At 39.7% G+C, this 25,836-nt stretch overlaps 2 protein-coding genes across 14 annotated transcripts in view; one reads left to right on the top strand and one right to left on the bottom strand.

Annotated features, from left to right (window-relative positions):
• PTPRK (protein tyrosine phosphatase receptor type K) overlaps nucleotides 1–25,836 on the bottom strand; it is a 616,176-nt gene that overhangs the window by 74,963 nt on the left and 515,377 nt on the right. For all 12 annotated transcript variants that reach the window (XM_050949447.1, XM_050949436.1, XM_050949438.1 and 9 more), the window contains 2 exons: nucleotides 13,789–14,062; nucleotides 10,484–10,520 (listed from right to left, as the gene is read on the bottom strand). In XM_050949447.1, coding sequence (XP_050805404.1) covers nucleotides 10,484–10,520; nucleotides 13,789–14,062 — 311 coding nt within the window. The remainder of the gene's footprint in view (nucleotides 1–10,483; nucleotides 10,521–13,788; nucleotides 14,063–25,836) is intronic.
• Nucleotides 1–25,836, top strand: part of LOC127049284 (uncharacterized) — a 225,808-nt gene that overhangs the window by 154,350 nt on the left and 45,622 nt on the right. The window lies entirely within an intron of this gene.

The raw sequence follows: 25,836 nt of genomic DNA, 5'->3' as shown, positions 1-25,836 counted from the left end.
ATCAATAATGCAATGCAGCTGCAAAAAATCCTGCAAATATTATTCTCTTTAACAGGAGGGTGATATGTAAGTAACAGGAAGTAATTGTCCCACTCTGCTTGGCACTGAGGAGGCCTCAGCTGGAGTACTGGTTCCAGTTCAGGGTGCTACGCCTTAAAATTTTTTTTACAAAAATGATAAAAGGTTCAGAAAACCTGAACTATGAGCAATGATTAAAAATACTGGGCAGGTTTAGTCTTGAGAAAAGAAGACTGGGAAAAGTGGGGCAGAACCTGGTGACAGTCTTCCATGTCTACTAAAGGTAGACAAGAAGTAATGGGCTTAATCTGCAGCACGGAAGAGTTAGATTAGATATTAGGAAAAACTTTAATTATAAAGGATAGTCACGCATTGGAAGAGTCTAAGGGAGGCTGCAGAATCCCTTTCCTCGGAGGTTTTCAAGAACTGTTTAGACAAACACCTTTCTGAGATGATCTAGATTTTCTGAGTCCACCCTCAGTGCAGGAGGCTGGACTAGTTGATTTCTTGAAGTCCCTTCCTGCCTTACATTTTGATGATCTTCAACCATAGGATTATGAGAGACTGAAAGTTCGAAGGTTAGCAACAGCAAAAAAAGACTTTCATTTCTAGGTCTCTGTTTCAGCTGTTAGACACAATTTTGATCCAACCCAGATGGTTAAATATCTGATAGGTGTTATATGGTCTTGTCAGATGCATTTCCTAGTGGACAAGAGTTGATAAGAACAATGAATGATCACAACGGGCACCCATGCAGGCAGTTTCCACAGAAGAGTGAGGAAGAGAGTGAAGAATGAACAGAATTGTGACACACAAAGATTATCCTTCCAGGTAAGGGTTGAGACATATTGGTAGGGTGGATATGCCTGGACCATCACTTCCTGTGCTTGACCTGTTTTGTAGATAGGGGACTCCTGTATTCAGGGCTCTCAATCCAATACATTTCGCAAGCACTTCAAAATTTAGCAAATAGTGGTAATACTCTCCAGTGGCAGTGGGGAGGCAAAGTTATGAAGGATTAAGATGTGAAATTCTGTCTCCTGGGTAGCATGGTGATCAAGTAGCTGCAAACAGACGGGAAACTAGCTAGCAGCCTTTCTAAATCTTGGAGAACTGTCATATTCTAATCCAGTCAGTATTAGATCTTTATCAAGGACAGAAAGTGAGAGACGCTAAAGAACTAAGTTAGATAACTAAACAGAGAATCTCTTCATATCTACAAAATAAGGGTAATAATGTCTTGAATTACCAGTGTTTCCAGGGTTCATTAAAATCCCATGGAATGCAATCTGCTCACTTTAAAACAGGCAGAATATTCAGGTTTCACAAAAACTGAGGAATTATGAAACACAGGCTTAGTCTGAGATTTGCTCAACAGAGGCCTTGTCTATGCTACACATTAAGTCAACCTATGTGAGGTCGACGTACAGCTATGGCAGTAACTACTGTGGCTTTTCATGTCCACACTACCCTCCTTCTTCCGGTGGTGCATGTCCTCACCCAGAGCACTTCACCGACTTAAGTGGGGCAGTGTGGGGGAATGACAGCTCGAACTGTGTACCCCACTGCTGCGCTCTGACAGCTTGGTGCCAAGTGCTGACAGAAGCTGTGAGCTCTGCATGAAGCCTATAGCCTGTGCTGTGATCACCTGGTAGCAGAGCTCCACACAGAGCCCACAGCCCAGGCTGTCAGTGCGGCTCAAAACTGTGAGCTCTGCATGGTACTGACATGCGATATAAGTAATGCAGTGTCTACACAGACATTGCATAGCCCTACCTACACCAACCTACGCACCTCATGGAGGTGGAGTTATTAGGTCAGTGTAGTGGCGGACTTATATCCACGGGAGCAATCCTGTAGTGTAGACACTTACAGAGTTAGGTTGAGAAAAGCTGCCTTACGCCAACCTAAGTGTAGACCAGGCCTAAATGTTTCCTAATGTAATCAATCAGGCAAACAATTAAACACCAAACATACATAAAAGGTGTACATTTTTTTAAATGCTGTGGTCAGCATATACCCTTATGAAACAACTACCTAATATACTTTTAAAATGTCACAGGAATTAATCATAGACATTTTTTCAAGATGGAACAAATGGCAGCCATTTCACAATCATGGCCCTAAACCAGTAGGAAATTCCTATGTCAAAAATTACTGGAAAATAGTCAGAGATAAAGTAGCTAATAATGTGTTTTTTCTGTCAATGCTCAGTGCTAAGGGATACAAATGAAAAATCTGTACTCTAGGCAGACCGTACCTCATGGTTTATGTCTCCCTTAACTCTCTCAGCACTTTGGAATACCATATTTTGAAAGTGAGATATGGACAAGGGTGCAAAGAGGGTAGGGACGTAAGAAAAAAAAAAGAAAGGCAAGGAACCCTGAAAGAAAATGAGAAGGAGTAAAGGAAGGGAATTAAACAAGAAAGATGAGGAAACAGAAGATGTCAGATATTTTATTTTTTTACCACTTTTCACAAGTACTAGCAAATAGCAATACTGAAACAAAAGATCAGTTTAGTAGTATGTCTACAATAACGGAATCAAATGCTATCTATCACACTGAAAAGTCTGAAGCTAGGAAGCTCTGGTACTTTTTGTAATGTCTAAATTCTTACATTTATGACTCTGTATCCACCTCTGTTGACCCCAACGGAAGTAGCACATTCAGTGCCCAGTCTGATCCACGCTAGAAAATCCTCATTTCTGCTGTCATAGGTATAGTATTTTAAACAACTTAATGTGGCTTCCTTCCTGTCATGGTGGGCCCAGATCCAGAACTAAAGTTGATCAAACCTTCATCCTAAAGCGATCATTTTGTTCCTACAACCACCAAAATCTCCATTGTCCCCCCCACCGTACTGCTTATACAGTCACCATTGCAAGCAGCTTCTCTTAAAGCAATAGAGAAATAAGTCACTCAGTTAAAGCCACGTGGGTTACAATCACAAAGTCCTGTAGGACCCAGCCACAACACACTACCAAAATGTTGCTACATTTCTCCGAGTAGCAAAAAACCCCAAAAGTTCATCCTTTAACTCCAGAGCTCACTGTCAACGTTCAGGGCAACATAATATGGTGCCATAGTGTTACTTTTATTTATTCTTATTCTCTGATTCTGGTAAAGCACCTAAGAATGTGAAAATGTTTATAAGCAGATAGAAAATGTGAAACACTGCCTAACAATTTGTTTCAAAAAACATTTGAAAACAAAGGAAAGCTAATATTGATATTTGGACTCAAAATACAGTAATTATAATGAACAGGGGTTGATTTTTTAAAAATACATTGAAGTAAGCATTAGGATCGTGCTTCAAAAGTTTAATATGTACAAACCCAAATCAAGTTTAATATTGGAATTTGTGTCTCTGCAAGATGCAGTTGACTAGGCATCTTGTTTAAAAATAAAATTTCCCTGAGAAAGTTATTGGATTCACTCAAAATGCAATCTGAGTTACCCAAAAGCAGTAAACGGGGGGTTCTGCTTAAAAATGCAATAATAAATCCCATATTTTCTGAACACTGGGAGAAGGGACAAAAAGCCTGGAATTACTTGTGCTTATAACCATTCCAGAACACAATGCACTCAGTGCTCTCTGGCAACATTAAACAGCTCATCTTCAGTTGATGGACAGTTTTATAAAGGGGATTAGAGATAGGAACAAATCTAATGCAAAGTGTAATCTTCACCACAGTACCATGCAAGGTGATTTCTGGCTCTTGCTCTTGATTGCTTGTGATTATATGATGTATAAATCAGAGTAATTTGATTTCACATTGCTCACCTCAGGGAATACTTCAAGTATCAAAGAAATTAGGTAATTTAGAGTTTACTGTTGACATTCCTAAAAGGAATCCTTGAGTTGTGAAGACCAGCATGTAGTGAACAAGTAGCAAACACAGCTCACTCATCAGCATTCCTAAAATTAAATGTGTGGCAAATATTCCCTCTGAAATCAATTTGAACAAAGTAGTGTTATTTATGCCTATCAGACAGGTTCAGATGCCTAGACTATTTAATGAAATCCACAGCTACTGGGATCAATGAAATAAAAATCCCTTACTCAGATCAATATTTGGAAAGCTGGTAGATCCCAGGATATTCATATCAATCTCATTTACATGAACATGACTGGACTAGAGGTCTTGCATCTGGAACTCATAAAATGCTTCTGAGTAATGGCTCTTGTTTGAATTACAATTACTGCTGTAACGTACTGGTCCATTCAACTAGGTGGATCATATATTTCTTGTTGTTAAAATAAATTTTAGTTATGGTTTACTGGTATGATCTTAAATGTGAACAGGGAAAATCCAAGATGGTGGCATTCTGAAATTCCATTTCCTCCTCTGGATGGCTCAACAGCTCAGTAAAACTTTCCCCTGCATGAGATTAAAAATATCATGCAAAAGTGCTTGAAGTAACAAAGCTTAAGGTGATCTCCTTTTGTTCTCAAACCTTTTGAATGACATTAGGGAATGTTTAAATGTTTTCTACTATTAGACATTGCATGAACACAATGGTGCCTCCCTCCCAAACATTACAGGAGCACTGATGTAAAAATAACTAAGCCAGTGTGAAGAGCTGGATGTTTAAACAGGGGGTTATTGAGTAGAAGTAGGGAGGTTATATTACTTCTGGATTTGACATTGCTGCCACCACTACTGGAATATTGTATCCACAATTCAAGTAGGATTGTGACACAAGAACGATTAAAAGACTGGAAAACCTGCCCTACAGTCAGAGACTAAAGAAGCTTGATATTGTTTAACATAACCAAGGAGAAGACTGAAGGGTAACTTGATCAGTGTCTGTAAGTATCTACATAGGGATCAATAATTTGATAATCTAGCAGACAATCAAACTAGCAGTCAAAAGTATAACAAAATCCAATTGCTGGAAGTTAAAACAAGACAAATTCAGACTACAAATAAGTATGAAATTTTAACAGACATGGTAACTGACCATTGGAACAACTTACCAAGAATTGTGGTGGATTCTCTATCACGGGCAATTTTTAAATCAAGATTGTATTTTTTAAAAATATGCTCTAGTTCAAACAGGAATTAATTCAGGGAAATTCTATGGCCTATGTTATAAAGGAGGTCAGACTAGATGATCACAATGGTCCCATCTGGCTTTGGAATCTATTATATATGCATGTAGCTTCACTATCAGAAAGCTTCACATATTTGAGAATTAACCAGTAACTCAGAAGCATCTTTCAATTTTCTACTTAAAAAAACCCTCTACCCTCTCCCCCTTGATGCAAAGCATCCTTCAGTACTTTTATTTACTGCTACAAGAAGTGTTCCAAGTCCTACGACTTTTCATTTAAGATCAGAAATACCATCAGTCACAATTTTAAGGATACAACTGCAGGGTATTCACATTAATAGCCTCTAAGGATCCAAAGCACGCTGAAACAGTGGAAGGAGTCCCACTGACTTCAGTCACCTTTGGATCAGGACCCAGTTGCAGCGGGAATGAATTCAGCATAACAACTTTTAGACACAGTGGACTAAATGCACACTTACAGCTCAAATGTTCCACCCAGACTTTATTTCTAAAAACAGATTAAAAAGTAATTTTCTGTTATTTTTTAATTGTTTCCAGGCATGTGTTATTTCAAAAGGCATTTTCTCCTATCTGCACAAAGTGAACACACATACAGATGAAGGGATCAAATAATGTCCCCTCTACTAGCAACACAAACTGAAATTGAAAGGCAATATTTTGGGGGTTAGAGTTCATATTAAAAAAAAATGAATGCTGAACTGTATTTATTCTTGGGACTGGACTACCAGTCCCACCACTTACACACTATTTATTTCCTGACATAGTTGCTTTAGCCTAATTTAATTTTGTGATTTTTCCCTATTTGTATAATACTTACAAGCTAGACAAAATACCAGTATTAGTGTCAAACTTGGCATCCTGATAACTAACCATCAATATGTAACATATTGCCTCATCCATTTTCTGGCTATTGGCAGTTAGTTGTCCCATTTGTCTTCTGAAATGTCTATTTACATGCTAAATTATTTCAAGTATCATTCTTCTCCGGCTATTTTAATAGAGATTCCTTTCCTTTGCAGCCGACACTATTTACAATGGTAAAATGAAATGCCGTCATACAGCATGCTGGTGAAAGTTCACTTCAAATTTTTGCACATTCATACTTCAAAATGTATGGAAATCCAAAATATGACTGATCAGTAATAATATACTGCTTAGTTTTAAGTGGCCTTGGCTGATTTTGCAGCTGAGGTATGTACATTCAATCATTCTTTATTCATCCATTTGTCAATATTTTGGTTAAGCAGGTTCAAGGATAATTTATTCCTTATAATTTATACAGTGATAAGTATGTTCAGTGCTGTGTAACAGTTGAACTTTGCCCCCAAAATTAAATTTTGGTAACTTGCTCATTCTCTTTTTACAAATTACATGCAGAACTTTCTGATGTTAAATGTACATTGTAACACGCATTCTTCTCTCTCTTCCATTTCCTAATCAAGAAAACTATTCTCTCATATCCTGAAAAATTTACATGGAACTAAGGAAGCTACAAGACTGTCTTTTTCCACCCTCCCACCCGGTTAGTGACTTGGTAGGGAGTTGTAAGACCAAAACTGGAGATTGTGCGTATATTACTATCCAGAAACTACTGACAACTACTATGACTGAGAACTCTTTTCCTTGTGAGTGAGATTGACAAGGCATGCAGCGAGGTCATGGGGAGAACTCAGGCTGAGGCTGTGAGTGTAATGGGATTAAAGAAGACAGAAGAGGGGGTCACGGTCACAATGTCAGAGTCCCTATGTAATTCAAGATGTTCATCTTACATATTTCAACACTGCAACCACTAAATAATCCTCTCATCTTACCCTAACACTTTTTTCAAGATATACCAAAGATAGTGTGGTGCTTTAGAGGCAATTAGGCAACATCTTGTAGAGGAATTCATGCTCCAATCACCTCATTTTTTTATGCAGGAAATGTATGATGATGTGTCCAAAATATTTTCTGAGAATAGTAAAACGAAGACACTGCAATTTGAATTCAATGACCCTTATTAGTTTGTTATCAATACAGAAAACAATTTAATCAATGGTTACAGGAATGGTGCATCACTGGAAACCCTTTGAACAAAATTCATGGCATGCAACATATGAATATGAATCACATTACGCGCAAGCGAAAAAATTAGTCACTAGAATAAATTTCATTCAAAGTTAAATTAAAGATTAAATTTTTCAGGGATATGCACTTCTTCAAACAACAGAGTACAACATAGCTAGCATTACGAAGCCATATTTCTCCCATCTCTATATTGTAAAACAACAGTGTGTAAAGTACAGCTGTAAACTGGCAGACCACATAGTCCATAAGGCAAAACAGGAAGATTAGTTTCAACTCGTCCTTTGAATTAGCTAACAACAGACTGCCTTCACTGCATTTCGGAAACATTGCTTTAAACCCTGAACTTTAAGTAGGTGAAATGTTCCTTGATTTTATATGGATTTTTTAAAGTCATTTTAAAAAAACCCAAACTTTTCACAAAGTTCAACAGTAAGGCCTAATTTGACTGGCTACCTGCAGGTTCCTTAAAGTCACAAGAGATAGCACTAAGAACTGCACAAACCTTTGTAACAAAATCTAGTTCAAATTTAATGAATTCACCGTAGGTGCACTGGTTCTATTGGCAACATACTGGGTACCGTGAAACACTTCTGATTTCTCTGTGAATATTCATTTCAGTGAAAGAAAATACTCTAGCTGAAAAAGTTGAATATGTATCTCTGGGGGCTACGAGCTAAAATAAACTAAAGAGATTAACCAAGTTATTCACCCATATGTTAAAGACAGTCTGATACATTAACAAATTAAAATTTTTTACATATATATACACACACACACTTTATAATATTTTAAGTGTGAAAATATTTTCCTCTCAAGGAGCTCTAACTATATCATTGATTTTACCCTAGAAAGCATGGCTGAAGTTTAAACTGATGGAAAATATTTTACTTTTAATTGCACTTTCAGTGGGTATAGTGCTGACATCACTGGCAATACTGGTGCTCCAAGAGGACTTGATTTATGGTTATGCAGCCAATAATCAGACTAGTGAGCCCCACACACACTGGATTTTTATTACAGGAGAGAAGGTCACACAAGCAGCCACCTGATGGGACTCTTGCTGTGCTGCATGTTGCTGAGAGATCAACTGACAGGGGGATGGTAAAGCAGACAGCAACCTTCCATGTCACTTCCCCTACGCAATCCCCCAATGGAATCAATTCCACATTGTGTTAGAACAGCCGTAGTGATATATTATGAAAAAGACTGTTTACTCCCTTTAACACTTCCTGAAATTTTCTAGGATACTTCAGAACCTTTTAAAGCTCTCCCAATGCCTAAATCACAGCAATATATGCATATTGATACATAAATATTTGTTCATGCTAACAATTTATTTCAGTTCAAACACTTAATTTTCTAAGGTAAACAAAAGAAAGTTAACTCTGATTTATTTTTTGCAGAAGACTTAGCTCATCATTTAACTTCCCTACTTTTATCATCTTAATTCATTTGAAGAAAATATTATACTAATTTGTCTTGAAAAGTATGCGTTCCTTTCTATGTTCTGGAGAAAACATTTTGTGGATACTACATAATAAGAGGTAAACACACCACCAGTTTTTAACTGAACCAATCATTGAAGTGATAGAAAAATGCTACTGTAATTTGAACCTGCCCATTTGTTCAGACCCAAAGTTGATTTAATGTTGTACATCACTGTGTGATGCAAACACACACAACAGAAGAACACAAGAATGGCCATACTGCGTCAGATCAAAGGTCTCTCTTGCCCAGTATCCTGTCTTCCGACAGTGGCCAGTGCCAGGTGCCCCAGAGGGAATGAACAGAACAGATAATCATCAAGTGATCCATCCCGTCTCTCATTTCCAGCTTCTGGCAAACAGAGGGTAGGGAGACCATTCCTGGGCATCCCAGCTAATAGCCATTGATGGACCTATCCTCCATGAATTTATCCAGTTCTTTTTTGAACTTTGTTATAGTCTTGGCCTTGACAACATCCTCTCGCAAAGAGTTCCACAGACTGACTGTGCGAAGAAATACTTCCTTTTGTTTGTTTTAAACCTGCTGCCTATTAATTTCATTTGGTGACCCCTAGTTCTTGTGTTATGCGAAGGAATAAATAATACACTACACCAGACCTCTATCATATCCCCTCTTAGTCAACTCTCTTCCAAGATGAAAAGTCCCAGGCTTATTAATCTCTCTTCATACGGAAGCCACTCCATAAGCCTAATAATTTTTGTTGCCCTTTTTTGAACCTTTTCCAATTCCAGTATATCATTTTTGAGATGGGGTGACGACATCTGCAGGCAGTATTCAAGATGTGGATGTACCATGGATTTATATAAAGGCAATATGGTATTTTCTGTCTTATCTATCCTTTTCTTAAGGATTCCCAATATTCTGTTTGCTTTTTGACTGATGCCGCACACTGAGTGGATGTTTTCAGAGAACTATCAACGATGACTCCAAGATCTCTTTCTTGAGTGGTAACAGCTAATTTAGACCCCATCATTTTATATGTGTAGTTGGGATTATTTTTTTCCAATGTGCATTACTTTGCATTTATCAACACTGAGTAGCACTAAGCTTCCAAGGAGGTCTGTTCCAGCATTCGGAATCCTTTGCTAGAATCTAGCAAACCACTCTCCCTGCTGTTGACCCAATCAAGTAACTCTGAAATGAGTGGTTATAAATACAGTCAGAGCAGAACATACTAATAAGATGTACTCTAAATCCTCATTTGAAGATGAAATAATTTCTTGAATGGGCACCGTGTGATTACGCTGCCGTGTGTGGGGTCAATAAGACTGACTCTGGCAGTTCTCAACTCAATCTCATACTTGGCTATCACCTGATATTAAAAAAAATTAAAGCCTTCATCAAATCAACCCTCCGCCAAGACTATCCACAAGTCGCTGAGCTCTGTTTTATATATATTTCCTAGCATCTCTCAATCTGAATAAAAAACATACACCCAGCTCTCCAGTACCTGTCAGCATGACAGACATTTAAACAAGTGTATTTTCAACTCTTGAGCCCATGCTGACTAGCTTCTTCCAGTTCTCCAGCTGTTCACAAGGACAAGACCCTGGAGAATACAAACTACTGAAAAGAGCTTTACTTATTTTGTCTAAATTCTGCTTACTCCTGGAACAGTATTCTCCTGGCAAAACACCAAAACATAAAAAGTGGCAACCGATTACATGTTAGGACATCCAGGTGAGTCAAAATATTTTGCTGCCAATATCACTGGGCACAAGTACAAAAACTGCATAACAAAAATACCATATTTAATTAAGTCTAAAATAAGCAAAATAGCCCTTTTTCTTGGAGGGGGAGAAACCTCTTACCTTTCGTAGCTATTCGAACACACTGAGTTTTAGTTTCCTGTTGAGGGAAGAAAATTAAAGAAAATACAGTCAACTGCGTATTTCAATTTCTCTCACTTCACAAACAGTATTAGTATTATAGATTAGTACTGCATATGGTAGTGAAGAGCTCTAGGAATATTAGTGGAGACTGAGGAGTAAACTAATTTTGTCTCTACAGACGCGGCAATCTCAGTAAAATTGTTAACCCATTCCTAATCTCTCTCGAGGTTACGGATCAGCAACCTTTGGCATGCGGTCCATCAGGGAAATGCGCTGGCAGGCCAGGATGTTTTTTTTTTTACCGGCAGCATCCGCAGGGATCGCAGCTCCCACTGGCTGCAGTTTGCCATTCCAGGCCAATGGGACTGCGGGAAGCAGTGGCCAGCATATCCCTCGGCCTGCGCCACTTCCTGCAGCCCCTATTGGCCTGGAACAGTGAACTGTGGCTCGTGGGAGCTGTGATTGGCTGAACCTGCGGATGCTGCAGGTAAACAAACCGTCCTGGCCCATCAGCAGATTTCCCTGGTGGGCCACGTGCCAAAGGTTGCCAATCCCTGCTCCAGATTTATATGTATTTTACCACAAAAGAACTTTGCACATATTTTATTTACATACACACACAAATTGTATTTATTTTTTTCCATCACTGGTTCACGCAATGCATGAGATCACTCAAAAGTCAGAGAAATGAATTGGTTATGCACACTGGGTAAGAGGCAGTTTCAATCTTAACTGAATTTCTGGGCCTTCTTGTCTAATCTCTCTCTTTAGGTGTAATACGATGTTTTAAAGCTAATATCAGAAATAAGAATAAGTTACATAAGTTTGTGTGATGGGCTGTAACTGGCCCCTTAAAACCATTTAGATCTGTTTTAACAAGTAATTAGACAATGATTAAATCCATTTTAATCCAACAAGGTCTGTATTTTTTTCCCCAAAGCAGCATTTCTTTGCTGGGATCTATGTCATTGCCTCTAGGATTCCTTCTTTCTTTTCTTGACTCCTCTCCCACCCCCCAAACCTCCCCAAATAAATAAAATAAAAACAAACAAGCATACACAAGAATTATTTAACTCAAAATGCCTAAGCCAACTGCTTTGAAAATCAGTGATGTAGAAATTAATAAAGAGAGGTCCTGAGCTAAAAATTTATGACATATTTCAATCAAGAGGCATTTTTCAGCTCAGGTAAAAGCTCCACTGGTTGATATTGGAAATGTCAATATAATCTTAACTAAGGAGCATCTTCCTTAGGCAGGACCGGCTCCAGGGTTTTTGCTGCCCCAAGCAGCAAAAAGAAAAAAAAAAAGCCGTGATCGTGATCTGCAGCACTTACCACCATTGCTTCAGTCTTCAGCAGCAATTCGATGGCTGGTCCTTTGCTCCGAGAGGGACTGAGGGACCCACAGCCGAATTGCTGCCAAAGACCTGGACATGCCACCCCTCACCGTTGGCCGCCCCAAGCAGCTGCTTGCTGGGCTGGTGCCTGGAGCCGGCCCTGTCCTTAGGTATTGCTAATGCATCTACATTTAAACTCTCTGCAGCAACCCTTGTGTAATGTAGGCCCCAACTCAGAAGAGCACTTTTCCACACATCTAATTTTAAGCATGTGAGTAATCCCACTGATTTAAAGTTAAGCATGTGCTGAAATATTTTGCAGGGTCAGGGTCACAGTGTACAATTGTATTCCATGTATGTTGTGTAAAACAGAGATACCAGCAACTGGAAACAAAACTAATAAAAACTGTGAGTCCAAATCTGTCCCAAGCTTTTACATCATACCAGAGAAGACCATTTCACAAACACATACAGCCTCTCTCAAACTGATGATCAAATTTTAAACAGAACAAAAAAAAAAAAATGTGTCTCACCTTTTGGTCATAACCTGTCAAAATACAGAAACTGAAACATCGGGTTTTTTTTAGTATTGGTTCTGTTTATATTTTTAAATCACTACATACTGTATGAAATATCATTTCCTCTAGAACCCAGTTTAGTTGTTGGAAGTCAACAAAGCTGTTAGGTGGGTTAATGTAGAAGGTGAGGGAAATGTGTATGAATGTGCGACAAGTAGCTTTTCTTTCCCGTTGTTTGCCTCGATTAAGTCTAGCAAGAGAAGAAGTCTGTATCATCAGAAAATTCCGCCAGCTCCATAGTAGTTCCAGTGTGCAATTTCATTAGATATTACATTTTTTCCTATCCTTACATGATGAAGGAGCAATTTTCATAATTATAGATATAGGTGAGACTTCATTCAAAAGGCTCAATGGCAGATCTAGTCAATAGTCATGATTTCTTTATCGTTAGCCACAGCAGAAATACAAATAGAAGGGTACAAATGGCTTCTATTTCTTTTAGAAGGATCCAGTGAAGATCATTTGCCTTTAATCTAGCTGCATATCCCAACAATTTCCCTTAACCCCCTGCACAGCTGATATAGGGGCTCTATACAGAGAATGTAGCAATTTCCTATAGAACTATACTTATCTAAAACGTAATTCATAAATTGAATATTTAAATACCTCAAGTTACTGTGCTGAACACAGTCCCCCACACCCATATTTAGTTTACAAAAGAAAATCATTCAATGACAACAGCATGAGGTTTGAAAAGTCATATTGTTTTTCACACCTGAAGCCCTCTTCAGAGTTTAGCTTCCTGTCATTTTGTTCTTTTCATTATACATACAGAATCAGCAGCAGTGCTCAATGATTGTGTCAAAAATGGAAAAAGTAAGGAGGTAATGAAAGCAATCCAAAGCCATGTCCTTAACTACTGCACAGTAGTCAAGCAATCAAAGCAGAGTTGTGTATAAAGATGCTCAGAAATATACCATGGGCATGGGGTTACTTCACAATCAATGGATTTTTACTTTTTAGTTGATGTTTGGTGTCAGAATCCTGAAAAGTTTTCATTATTTTATTAACCTACTGAGCCAAGTAAATTCTCTTTATGCTGCAGCAATCTAATCTTTTGAAGTGTGCACGTATTGAGAGTTAGGAGAACAACAATGGATGTTTATTTACGGAGGAGGCAGAATCACACAGCTGAAATTATTTCACTCAAACTATTACCGAGAATTATTAAATTCTCAGCTAGTAACAGTTACTAAGAAGCAGGCATAGTGTAAAATATGAATGGCTCAAAGCCATACTGTTACAATATAGAAGCTACTGCAAGGTTAAAACAGCACCATCACCAAGGCAAACTACATCGAACTTTGAGATTCATCACCAAGGATACCTTCTGAGCTACTTCCAACAGGAAAATTTGGTGGGTACTTACTTTCTCAACACTGCTCATGGCTTGGAAATAGATATTGTAGCCTTTCCGAGGAGCCAGTGGTGGGTTCCAAAAGCCCTGGTATGTTCTGTTGTCACCGACAGTGAAAGGTGCTGGTTCAGGAAGGTTACCAGGGGGCAATTCAGCAGCGAAGTAATATGGTGAGCTTCCGCTTAGAGCATTTTGGTATGTGACTGGGACTTGGTAGCACTCCATTGTGCCTGTTTCTCGCTTTGTTCGGTGTGGATGCAGCTCCTCAACAACAATCTGGTAAGCACTTGTTAAAGAGAGAAAAAATGATCAGGCAATCTGTGATTCTCAAATCTCACAGTGCACAAAAACATGATGCCAAATGGCACTGTGGGGGTCAGTTTAAAAAGACGCTGGATGGGAAAAGAGAAACAAAAGCTTGCAAAAGTTATGCTGAAGCTATGCAACTCAGCCATCAAATGCTACACTATTGTTATGCATTTAAAAAAAAAACTGCTTTCAGCCCCAGCCTAGAGCAGAAAAACGGTATTCGCTGATTTTACACATACAATTATTTTATTTTTTCTTATTCTTTCAATACTGCTTCTTTCAATATATTTTCTAAAGACACAAAGGAAAAAAACAAAACAAAAATCTCTCTCACCAGTGATATTTTTGGTTATTAAGTAACCCATGAATGACTCTGACATTAACCATAGACATTGTAATAGATTAAGCTCTGTCTGATATTCTGAAGCATTTGAAGTTAGCATTTTCCTTTGAAATGATAAGATAGAAAGCTCAGCTTCAAGGCCCAACATAATGACTGCCTCCAGGCTGTGCCTGAAGCACCAATTTGCAGTTGTCATATCATCAGCAACAGAATGTGCTGACAGGCTTCTCCACCTCTTGACCTTGCTATGGCATCTATCTTGGCTCAGAGGTATGCAGATCTAAAATACAAGTGACATGCTGTAACACAAAGCACAGATGGACAGAAATCTGTCCACTCCACCAAAACAGACTGCCTCATTTTTCTGCAGTTGTCAATGATAAAATGTTACAAATTGCTGAAGCAGATGGCATTCAGCCTATTAAGACTCTAATTCAAACCTGCCAATACCTTTCTTGAAACGGTCCAAAGTTTGGTCACTTTTCAAAATCACCTTCTCTAAAGAGAACAGGTAATTATAATTCTTCTTTCCGCGTTGGGGAACTACATAACCACCGTATGTTACCAACTCATTACCAGCATTTAATGTTCTGCAGAAGCAGAATGTTTTTTTCAAAAGGAAGAACAGAGGTGAGTTCTGTTGGGGGAAAAAAAGCTATGGGAAAGGTGGGGGAGGGGCGGGATTTCTTGTACCCTAGAGCTTGAAAGATGCTCATCCAATTGTAGGCAAGTGCAGAAACAGTTGAATTAACTTGACAAGATTGTCAGTTTTATTTCTGCTTAAAAGTCTTCCAAACAGGAGGAGTGAAACTGACCAGAGTTTTGGAAGTGTCACTCTTTTGCTTCACATTCTCTGCAACTCTTTTCTTGTGAGCTGCCAAGGGATTGGAATTGACAAGTATTCTGCCCTCTGAAGTGCCAGGAGAGCAGGAAACTTGTCAATTGCAATATCCTGCCAGTTTACATAAATAAAGCCAGCAGGGAGAGTGGAAGGACATCTCAATGTGCACACATGTGACTGCAAGAAAACTATCTCCTGGAATATACTGTTGTGTCATTCAGCTCTGAAGTGGAGTTTTTAACATAGTTTCATATCAGTCCTTCTAGAGTGAGGGTGTCAAGAGTTTATTCACTTTCAGAGGAATATTTTCTTTTTATTAGTAAAAAATATGACTGAGGGAGTGAGGTAGAAGAGATACATATTACTGAATTCAACTTTAACTGTGTCAATTTAATTCATGGCAATACTTTTGATATTTTGGATCAAAATATACCGCAAAATGTGCAGCATGTCATCTGAGTCAGACTTGAATTTTCAGAAATTCAGTTGCAAATTCTAATAAATTAAAAATCCCCTCCTCCCCACTCCCAAAAGTGAATATTATAAAACTGATTTTGCAGGCCACTGTAGCTTAAAAACTACAAACTGTAGAAGTAAGATCAGAAACGTGTACATAAGAGTCTGTTGGGATGCTTGGGGTTATGTAATTATTTTTTGTAGTTAAGAAGAAAAAATCAGCATTATTTCTCTTAAATGAGTTTTATGTGCCATAATTAATAGACAAAGAAAAAAAATTACATTGGTTATTTCAGTTCTCCAACTCCGGATTTTTTATCCCTCTCATCAATAATTTTAAAAGGCTTGTGCATAGTCTTTGGAAATGTTGCCCGAATGCAAAACTGAAAGCTCAAAGGCATATGGAGATTTAAATAGTCAGGTCAGGACCATTAAGATGCCATCACACCCTTTTACCAAACTATCCCATCCCAGAACACATATCACTACACCAAACATCCACAAATATTATTGTTAAGGGAGAGTAGTTTGGTAAAGGGGTGTGTGGAGAAGATCCATAAGGTTGCACTGTCTGGTCTGGGGTGTAAAGAGGTTGTAATAATAGCACAGTGTGGGCCAGTGGGTGGAAGAGTACAGGGTATGTATGGTTAGGAGACTTAACTTTTCATTTTCTTGCTTTTGAGTAGAGCATGTTGTTTGAGCAGCAGCCCTAATTGCTTCACCACTAAGGTTTTTTTTGGCATATTTATTAATATATAGGTGAGGCCCCATACCCTAAGAGGGCACTTACATGGGCCAGTGTCTGGAGTTCAAGAAATCTGTAGGATTTCTGTAGGATGCAAGTCATATTCTCTTCATCTTGCTGGCAGCCAACACACAAAGGGAGAAGAAAATGAGATAAAGAAATAAATAGGAAGAAGAAATGAAGTTTGGAAGTAATGAGGGACAATATTCTCCCTCTCTCTGTGCTGGTTAAACAGGATTTGAGCTATTCTAAAGAAAGAGATGGTGCTGAGTAGATTGTTGGTGCCCAAAAGCTCTGAGATTGTCGGCAATGAGAGCTGGGCAGATAAGTGGAGAGAGAGACCTGAGAGAAGGGGACAATGTAGCTCTGAGCTTTGGCATATAGAGACCCTTTTTCTTATCTCTAACTGACCTAATTAACCAAAATGCCACAGTACATACAAGTAAGGAAGGAGCAAGTTAAGGGGCTCAATGCCTGCCACTCTGCCAGTGCACCTCAATGCTCCCCCCTCCCCAAAAAAACAAAAAAAACCCAACTCTCAGCTAGGTGTGGATAAATACTGTCCACACTTGGACCATATCTCGACGCAGATTTAACATGTGCTACCTAACCCATTTAAAAAGTCTAGTGTAGACAAGGCACATGATTCCTTTAATATGTGCTAAACAGGTCAAATTACAACCTAGGCCCTTACTAGGTTCCACTGGAAGTCTGGCTCATTACTAACCTAAGATGTAATTGTTGCCTTATTATTTCCCTCTGTGGCCCATATTGTTGGACTTATGGTGTAATGAAAGCAGCCACAGGGATACAAAACACATTACCAATTACAAAAACACCCCTGAAAAATATCTAACATCTCTCAAATAGATTATTTGTAATACATGTGGAATAAAATTTGAAGGTGTGATGTAATATCACAGTTTTACTGGCTGTGTTTAGGATGCCCTGTAGAAGGAGACTACAAATCACTTAATATGGACCACTGAAAGGTAATCATTTTTAACTGCTACTGACTGGGATCTGAGCCACTAGTTTGGTGATGAAAAAATACACGTCTTGTAACAAATTCTGAATCATGCAGTCTCCTCCCCTTTTGCATTTCTTCTCTACAGTTGGTTTAAAATTTCTGGAGGCCATAAAGAAAACTAGAGATTATGAGATAACAATTGACCAACAAGACATGGTTACAGTCCTGATTACAGCTGTGACTACCACAGCATGCAGCATTTTAAGTAGTGATTGACAGCTACCTGTAGATTTAAGTTGGATTAAGGAACATCTGTTTCCCGAGGACTATGACAGAGACAGAAGTAAAGTAAACCCTAATCGAAGGCTACATCTTCACTACCCGCCATATCGGCGGGTAGCAATCTATTGCTCGGGGATCGATATATCACGTCTCATCTAGATGAGATATATCGATCCCCGAACGCGCGTATATCGATTCCGGAACTCCACCAACCCGAACGGAGTTGCAGAGTCGACATGGGGAGCCGCGGACATCGATCCCGCGCCGTGAAGACAGTGAGTAATTCGATCTTAGATACTTCGACTTCAGCTACGTTATTCACGTAACTGAAGTTGCATATCTGAGATCGATTTTCCCCCGTAGTGTAGACCAGCCCTTAGTGAAGTTTTGTCTGTGTTTTTAGAGGCAAATAACTACACAATCAGTGGAGGTATACCATAAACAATGGTCCTCTATTGGTTGGAAGTAATGAGGACATTAAAGAGGTGATTAAATATAATTATCTCTTGACCCTTCATGGATGCCTGGTTTGTAAGAAAAATGGACAGTAGACTCCTCAATAAGCTAGCCAGCACTGTCCTCTTTGAGGCTGGGAACCTAGAGTTTAGCTGTTACCCTGCACAGTCAGAGCACGTAAGTAGGGTGCAGCAGGGGAAGTGTTAATCATCTTTTAATATCTACCTAGTAATGCTCATTATGACAGTGAAATATGCTTATGATGGAAATAGAACATCAATGTCAATGTAAGCAGAGTGAAGTTTCACTAAAACTGGTAGTAAAGTTCACTGAAATCATAGAAGATTAGGGTTGGAAGAGACCTCAGGAGGTCATCTAGTCCAACCCTCTGCTCAAAGCAGGACCAACCCCAATTAAATCATCCCAGGCAGGGCTTTGTCAAGCCAGGCCTTAAAAACCACTAAGTATAGAGATTCCACCACCTCCCTAGGTAACCCATTGCAGTGCTTCACCACTCTTCTAGTGAAATAGTTTTCCTAATATCCAACCTACACCGCCCCCACTGTAACTTGAGACCATTGCTCCTTGTTCTGTCATCTGCCACCAGTGAGAACAGCTTAGATCCATCCTCTTTGGAACCCCCCTTCAGATAGTTGAAGGCTGCTATCAATTCCTCCCTCACTCAAAGAGTCATAGACTTTAAGGTCAGAAGGGACCATTACGATCACCTAGTCTCACCTCCTGCACAAGGCAGGCCACAGAATCTCACCCACCCACTCCTGTAATAACCCCCTAACCTATGTCTGAGCTACTCAAGTCCTCAAATCATGGTTTAAAGACTTCAATGTGCAGAGAATCCTCCAGCAAGTGACCCGTGCCCCACGCTGCAGAGGAAGGCAAAAAACCCACAGGGCCTTTGCCAATCTCCCCTGGAGGAAAACTTCTTCCTGACCCCAAATATGATGATCAGCTAAACTCTGAGCATGTGGGCAAGACTTACCAGCCAGACATCAAGAAAATTATCTGTAGTAACTCAGATCCTACCCCATCTAGCATCGCATCACAGGTCACTGGGCATTTTTACCGCTAATAGCCAAAGATCAATTAATTGCCAAAATTAGGCTATCCCATTATACTATCCCCTCCATAAACTTATCAAGCTTAGTCTTCAAGCCAGGTATGTCTTTTGCCCCCACTGCTCCGCTTGGAAGGCTGTTCCAGAACTTCACTCCTCTGATGGTTAGAAACCTTCATATAATTTCAAGTTTAAACTTCCTGATGGGCAGTTTATATCCATTTTTTCCTGTGTCCACATTGGTACCGAGCTTAAATAATTCTTCTCCCTCCCTGGTATTTATCCCTCTGATATATTTATAGAGAGCAATCATATCTCCCTTTAGCCTTCTTTTGGTTAGGCTAAACAAGTTAAGCTCTTTGAGTCTCCTTTCACAAGACAGCTTTCCCTCACTCTTCTTTTCTGCAGACTAAATAAGCCCACTTCCCTCAGCCTCTCCTCATAAGTTATGTGCCCCAGCCCCCTAATAATTTTCGCTGCCCTCTGCTGGACTCTCTCCAATTTGTCCACATCCTTTCTGTAGTGGGGGACCCAAAACTGGACGCAATACTCCAGATGTGGCCTCACCTGCGCCAAATAGAGGGAAATAATCACTTCCCTAGATCTGCTGGCAATGCTCTTACTAATGCAGCCCAATAAGCCGTTAGCCTTCTTGGCAACAAGGGCACACTGCTGAGTCATATCCAGGTGATATGACTCATAGTCAGTCAATCCTCAGCCTGCAACAGTGCTTGGGAGTCTTCCATCCTAAATTCAGGACTCTGCACTTGTCCTTGTTGAACCTCATCAGATATCTTTTGGCTCAATCCTCCAATTTGACTAGGTCACTCTGGACCCTTTCCCTACCCTCCAACGTATCTACTTCTCCCCACAGCTTAGTATCATCCACTAACTTGCTGAGGGTGCAATTCATCCCATCATCCAGATCATTAATGAAGATGTTGAACAAAACCGGCCCCAGGACCAATGCCTGGGGCACGCCGCTTGATACCGACTGCCAACTACACACTGAGCCGTTGATCGCTACCTGTTGAGCCCAACGATCTACCCAGCTTTCTATCCACCTTACAGTCCATTCATCCAATCCATACTTTTTTTAACTTGTCAGCAAGAATACTGTGGGGGACTGTATCAAAAGCTTTGCTAAAGTCAAAATATATCCGGTCCACCACTTTTCCCATATCCACAGATCCAGCTATCTCATCACAGAAGGCAATCAGGTTGGTGAGGCATGACTTGCCTTTGGTGAATCCATGTTGACTGTTCTTGATCACCTTCCACTCCTCCAAGTGCTTCGAAATGGATTCCTTGAGGACCTGCTCCATATTTTTCTGGGGACTGAGGTGAGGCTGACTGGTCTGCAGCTCCCCAGACTCTCCTTCTTCCCTTTTTAAAAGATGGGCTCTTATATTTGCCTTCTTCCAATCGTCTGGGACCTCCCCCGATTGCCATGAGTTTACAAAGATAACAGCCAATGGCTCTGCAATCTCACCAGCCAACTTCCTCAGCATCCTCGGATGCATTGCATCCGGTCCCATGGACTTGAGCATATCCAACCTTTCTAAATAGTCCTTAACCTGTTCTTTCACCACTGAGTGCTGCTCACCTCCTCCCCATATTGTGCTGCCCAGTGCAGCAGAGCTGACCTTGTCTGTATTGAAGCAATTCAACATAAAATCATAGAGCTTGAAGACACATCGAGAGGTCACCTAGGCCAGTCCCCTGCACTCAAGGCAAGACTAAGTATTATCTAGACCATCCCTGACAGGTGTTTGTCCAACCTGCTCTTAAAAATCCCTAATGATGGAGATTCCACAACCTCCCTAGGCAATTTATTCCAGTGCTTAACTACTCTGAGAGTTGGGAAGTTTTTCCTAACTGTTGTAACACTAGGCCTGCTTCTGCATGTCTGCCCTGGCCTCCATGCTTAGAAGCAAAGCCAGCACGTACACCGAGCTGTTTCCTGTTTTTGTCTTTGCCAGTAAAGGCTGAGGGTTGACCATTCCAGTAAAAGGCTGAGGCTGAAGTTTGACCGCTCTGTTGCAACTTTACAGATACTTTACAGATATTTTGCAAACAGCTTGCAAAAAAATACCCCCCGCTCTTCGGGGAAACTCGGTGAAACCCTATCTATAGTTAATTTTACCTTATTTGGTAGACAAGAAGCCCCATATAGCTGTCAGCGATTTCTTCACTAGATCTTGGGGGGCGGGGGCGTCACTTTGGGTATATCTGTCCTGCCCACAGTTTGGCAGGCAGAGAGGAGAACGCACCTGAGTCACTTGCACCCTGAGTGCACCCGTAACCGAGCCTGATCACCTCGAAGCCTCTCTCAGCTCTCGTGTTCCAGTGGAGTTTACGCGTCTGCCGGCCGTAATGTTTTTGCATTGGTTTGTATTAGTAAGTATGCTTTGTAATTAATTGTTTTTGGAAGTTAACAAGATTTTCTTTTTGGGTTAACTGTATATTGTGTCTTTCTTTGTATGAGTATACTGTGTGTTTCCTTGTATAAATAGAGTTGTTAGTCAATATTGTTTCTGTATCACTAATAAACCATTAAGGTAAAGCCATACGTCTCAGTGCCTGGACACTGTGCCACAACTGTTCCCCCTCTAAACATCCAAAAACGAACCTTTATCGTTTGGTCACCCCTGCAACCTGGTAGATAACAGGTGTGCATCTGACTACTTGGGTCCTCGCATACTATCGGGTGACTAACACTAATGTCCAACTTAAACCACTCTTGTTGCAATTTAAGCCCACTGCATCTTGTCCTACCCTCAGAGGATATGAACAACAATTTTTATCCCTCCTCTTTGTAACAACCTTTTATGTACTTGAAAAGTGTTAGGTCTCCCCTCAGTCTTCTCTTCTCTAAACTAAACAAATGCAATTTTTTCAATCTTCCTTCATAGGTCATGTTTTCTAGACCTTTAATCATTTTTGGTGGTCTTCTCCAGATTTTTTCCAATTTGTTCACATCTTTTCTGGAATATGGCACCCAGAACTGGACACAATACTCCAGTTGAGGCCTAATCAGCATGGAGTAGAGTGGAAGAATTACTTCTCATGTCTTGCTTACAATGTTCCTGCTGATGTATCCCAGAATGGATGTTTGCTTTTTTTGCAACAGCGTTACACTGTTGAATCATATTTAGCTTGTGATCCACTATGACCCCCAGAGCTCTTTCTGCAGTACTCCTTCCTAGGCAGTCATTTCCCATTTTGTGTGTGTGTGCAACTGACTGTTCCTTCCTAAGTGGAGAACTTTGCATTTGTCCTATTGAATTTCATCCTATTTACTTCAGACCATTTCTCCAGTTTGTCAAGATCGTTTTGAATTTTAATCCTATCCTTCAAAGGACTTGCAACCCCTCCCAGCTTGGAATCATCAATAAACTTTATAAGTGTACGATCTATGCCATTATCTAAATCATTGATGAAGATATTGAACAGAATCGGACCCAGAACCGATCCCTGAGGCACCCCACTCATTATGACCTTCCGGCACGACTGTGAGCCACTGATAACTACTCTCTCGGAACAATTTCCCAACCAGTTATGCACCTACCTTATAGTAGTTACATCTAGGTTGCATTTCCCTAGTTTGTTTATGAGAAGGTCATGCGAGACACTATCAAAAACCTTACTAAAGTCAAGATACACCACATCCACCACTTCTCCCCATCTACAAGGCTTGTTACCCTGTCAAAGAAAGCTATCAGGTTAGTTTGACATGATTTGTTCTTGACACATCTATGTTGACTGTTATTTATCACCTTATTATTTTCTAGGTGTCTGCAAATTGATTGCTTATTTGCTCCATTATTTTTCCAGGTACAGAAGTTAAGCTGACTGGTCTGTAATTCCCCGGTTGTCCTTATTTCCCTTTATATAGATGGGCACTATACTTGCCCTTTTCCAGGTCTTCTGGAATGTCTTCTGTCTTCCATGACTTTTCAAAGATAATTGCTAATGGCTTAGATATCTCCTCAGTCAGCTCCTTGAGTATTCTTGGATGCATTTCATCAGGCCCCGATGATTTGAAAACATCTAACTTGTCTAAGCAATTTTTGACTTGTTCGTTCTCTATTTTAGACTTTGAACCTACCTCATTTTCACTGGCATTCTCTATGGTAGACGTCCAATCACCACCAACCTTCTTGGTGAAAACCAAAACAAAGTAGTAATAAAACACCTCTACCATTTCCACATTTTCTGTTATTGTCTTTCCCGCCCTCACCAAATAATGGGCCTACTCTGTCTTTGGTCTCCCTCTTATGTCTAATGTATTTTGTAGAATGTTTTCTTGTTTCCTTTTATGTCCCTAGCTAGTTTGATCTCGTTTTGTGCCTTGGCTTTTCTAATTTTGTCCCTACATACTTGTGCTATTTGTTTATATTCATCCTTTGTAATGTGATGGAGTTTCCACTTTTTGTAGGACTCCTTTTTGAGTTTTAGATCATTATTTTCCCATGAGATGTTTGGGTCATTGAAGTCCCCAATTACCACCAAGTCCTGTGCTTTGGATGATTTTGTTAGTTGTTTAAAAAAAGCCTCATCCACCTCTTCTTCCTGGTTTGGTGGTCTGTAGGAGACCCCTACCATGACATCACCTTTGTTTATTACCTCTTTTATCCTTACGCAGAAACTTTCAGCAAGTCTGTCTCTTATTTCTATCTCAACTTCAGTCCAAGTATATACATTTTTAATATATAAGGCAACACCTCCTCCCTTTTTTCAGTGTATTACATTTATCTCCTGTATTAAGATGTTGGTGATATATAACTGTTGCAATATGCATATTTCAGGGATGGATAGCCATATAATGCCATGAGCATTTCTGGAGGGATACTCCTCATCTGGAATAAGGAATAAAAATCACGTCACTTGCAGGCCTGGTTTTCAAGATTTGAAAATATTCTCCTTGTCTTATAGTCATACTTAATTTCAATGAAGAGACAACACTCATGATTGTAAGAGCAAGGGTAAAATTGATGGGTCTGGATTTTGTACTGCTTCAGCCCGACTGAAGGTTTAGTGTGGAGACCATATGTCCGAATTTCTTTGTTTGGCAAACACTATGACTCTGGGGACACAAGGGAAGCTGACAGTACCTTCACAGTGGAAGAAAAGTCCTTAGAGGACTTTGATAAATTACTATGTATCTTTCTATACTGGAAACAAATTCGTTCCCTTTCAGGGTTTGTCTAAAGAGGCTGACATATCTTTAGTTGTTCTATTTTGTGTTACAAATATTACTATTTTCTGTCGTAATGTATAACTGACTACACTAACCCGTTTAGGAAGATGTTGGTTCTTTATGGTTAACGCAGTTTATCAAGTGGGCTAATTAAGTGGGAAAGATTTAAGACCTTTTTATATTATGTATAACTATCCTGGTTCTTATACATGCCCATCACCGTAAAATCTGATCACCTCAGACTAAACTTTGCTCAAAATGTTTACTGTACAGCTCAGATGCATCTCTTCACTATCTGGATTTGGCTTGAAGCAATTATTAGAGTCTATGGCTCATTGTGCACCACCTGCTAACACTATGCTGGATCTGAGACGGACAGCATGAGAACAGATTTGTATTGATTACTGGGCAAACCAAATGGTATTTTTGTTTTTTAATGTCAATAATAATCTTTATAAAGGATTCAACGTTCTGCCCCTTATCTCATTTTTAATCAAATGTTCAGCTGCATATGTTGTTTAAGCTTAATGTTTTCATATATATTATAGATCAACATATGCAAGTTATATGCAAGGGACTGTTTGTTATTCTGTAGTTCATCACAGCAAAGGCTTTCCTGACCAGGGTGTATAAAATACTACACTACATCAGGTTTCAGAGTAGCAGCCGTGTTAGTCTGTATCTGCAAAAAGAACAGGAGTACTTGCGGCACCTTAGAGACTAACAAATTTATTTGAGCATAAGCTTTCGTGGGCTACAGCTCACTTCATCGGATGCGTGCAGTGGAAAATACAGTAGGAAGATACATACACACACACACACACACACACACACACACACACACACACACACACACAGAACACGAAACAATGGGTGTTACCATACACACTCTAACAAGCGTGATCAGTTAAGGTGAGCTATTACCAGCAGATCAGAGAAAAACTTTTTGTAGTGGTAATCAAAATGGTCCACTTGCAGCAGTTGACAAGAAGGGGTGAGGATCGGGGGGTGGGGGCGGAAACATGGGGAAATAGTTTTACTTTGTGTAATGACCCATCCACTCCCAGTCTTTATTCAAGCCTAATTTAATGGTGTCCATTTTGCAAATTAATTCCAATTCAGCAGTCTCTCATTGGAGTCTGCTTTTGAAGTTTTTTTGTTGTAATATTGTGACTTTTGGGTCTATAATTGAGTGACCAGGAAGACTGAAGTGTTCTCCGACTGATTTTTGAATGTTATAATTCTTGACGTCTGATTTGTGTCCATTTATTCTTTTACGTAGAGACTGTCTGGTTTGGCCAATGTACATAGCAGAGGGGCATTGCTGGCACATGATGGCATATATCACAGTGGTAGATGTGCAGGTGAACGAGCCTCATA

The sequence above is a fragment of the Gopherus flavomarginatus genome, chromosome 4, assembly GCF_025201925.1.
Source record: "Gopherus flavomarginatus isolate rGopFla2 chromosome 4, rGopFla2.mat.asm, whole genome shotgun sequence".
NCBI lineage: Eukaryota > Metazoa > Chordata > Testudines > Testudinidae > Gopherus > Gopherus flavomarginatus.
This window is presented reverse-complemented; position numbering and strand designations above follow the sequence as displayed.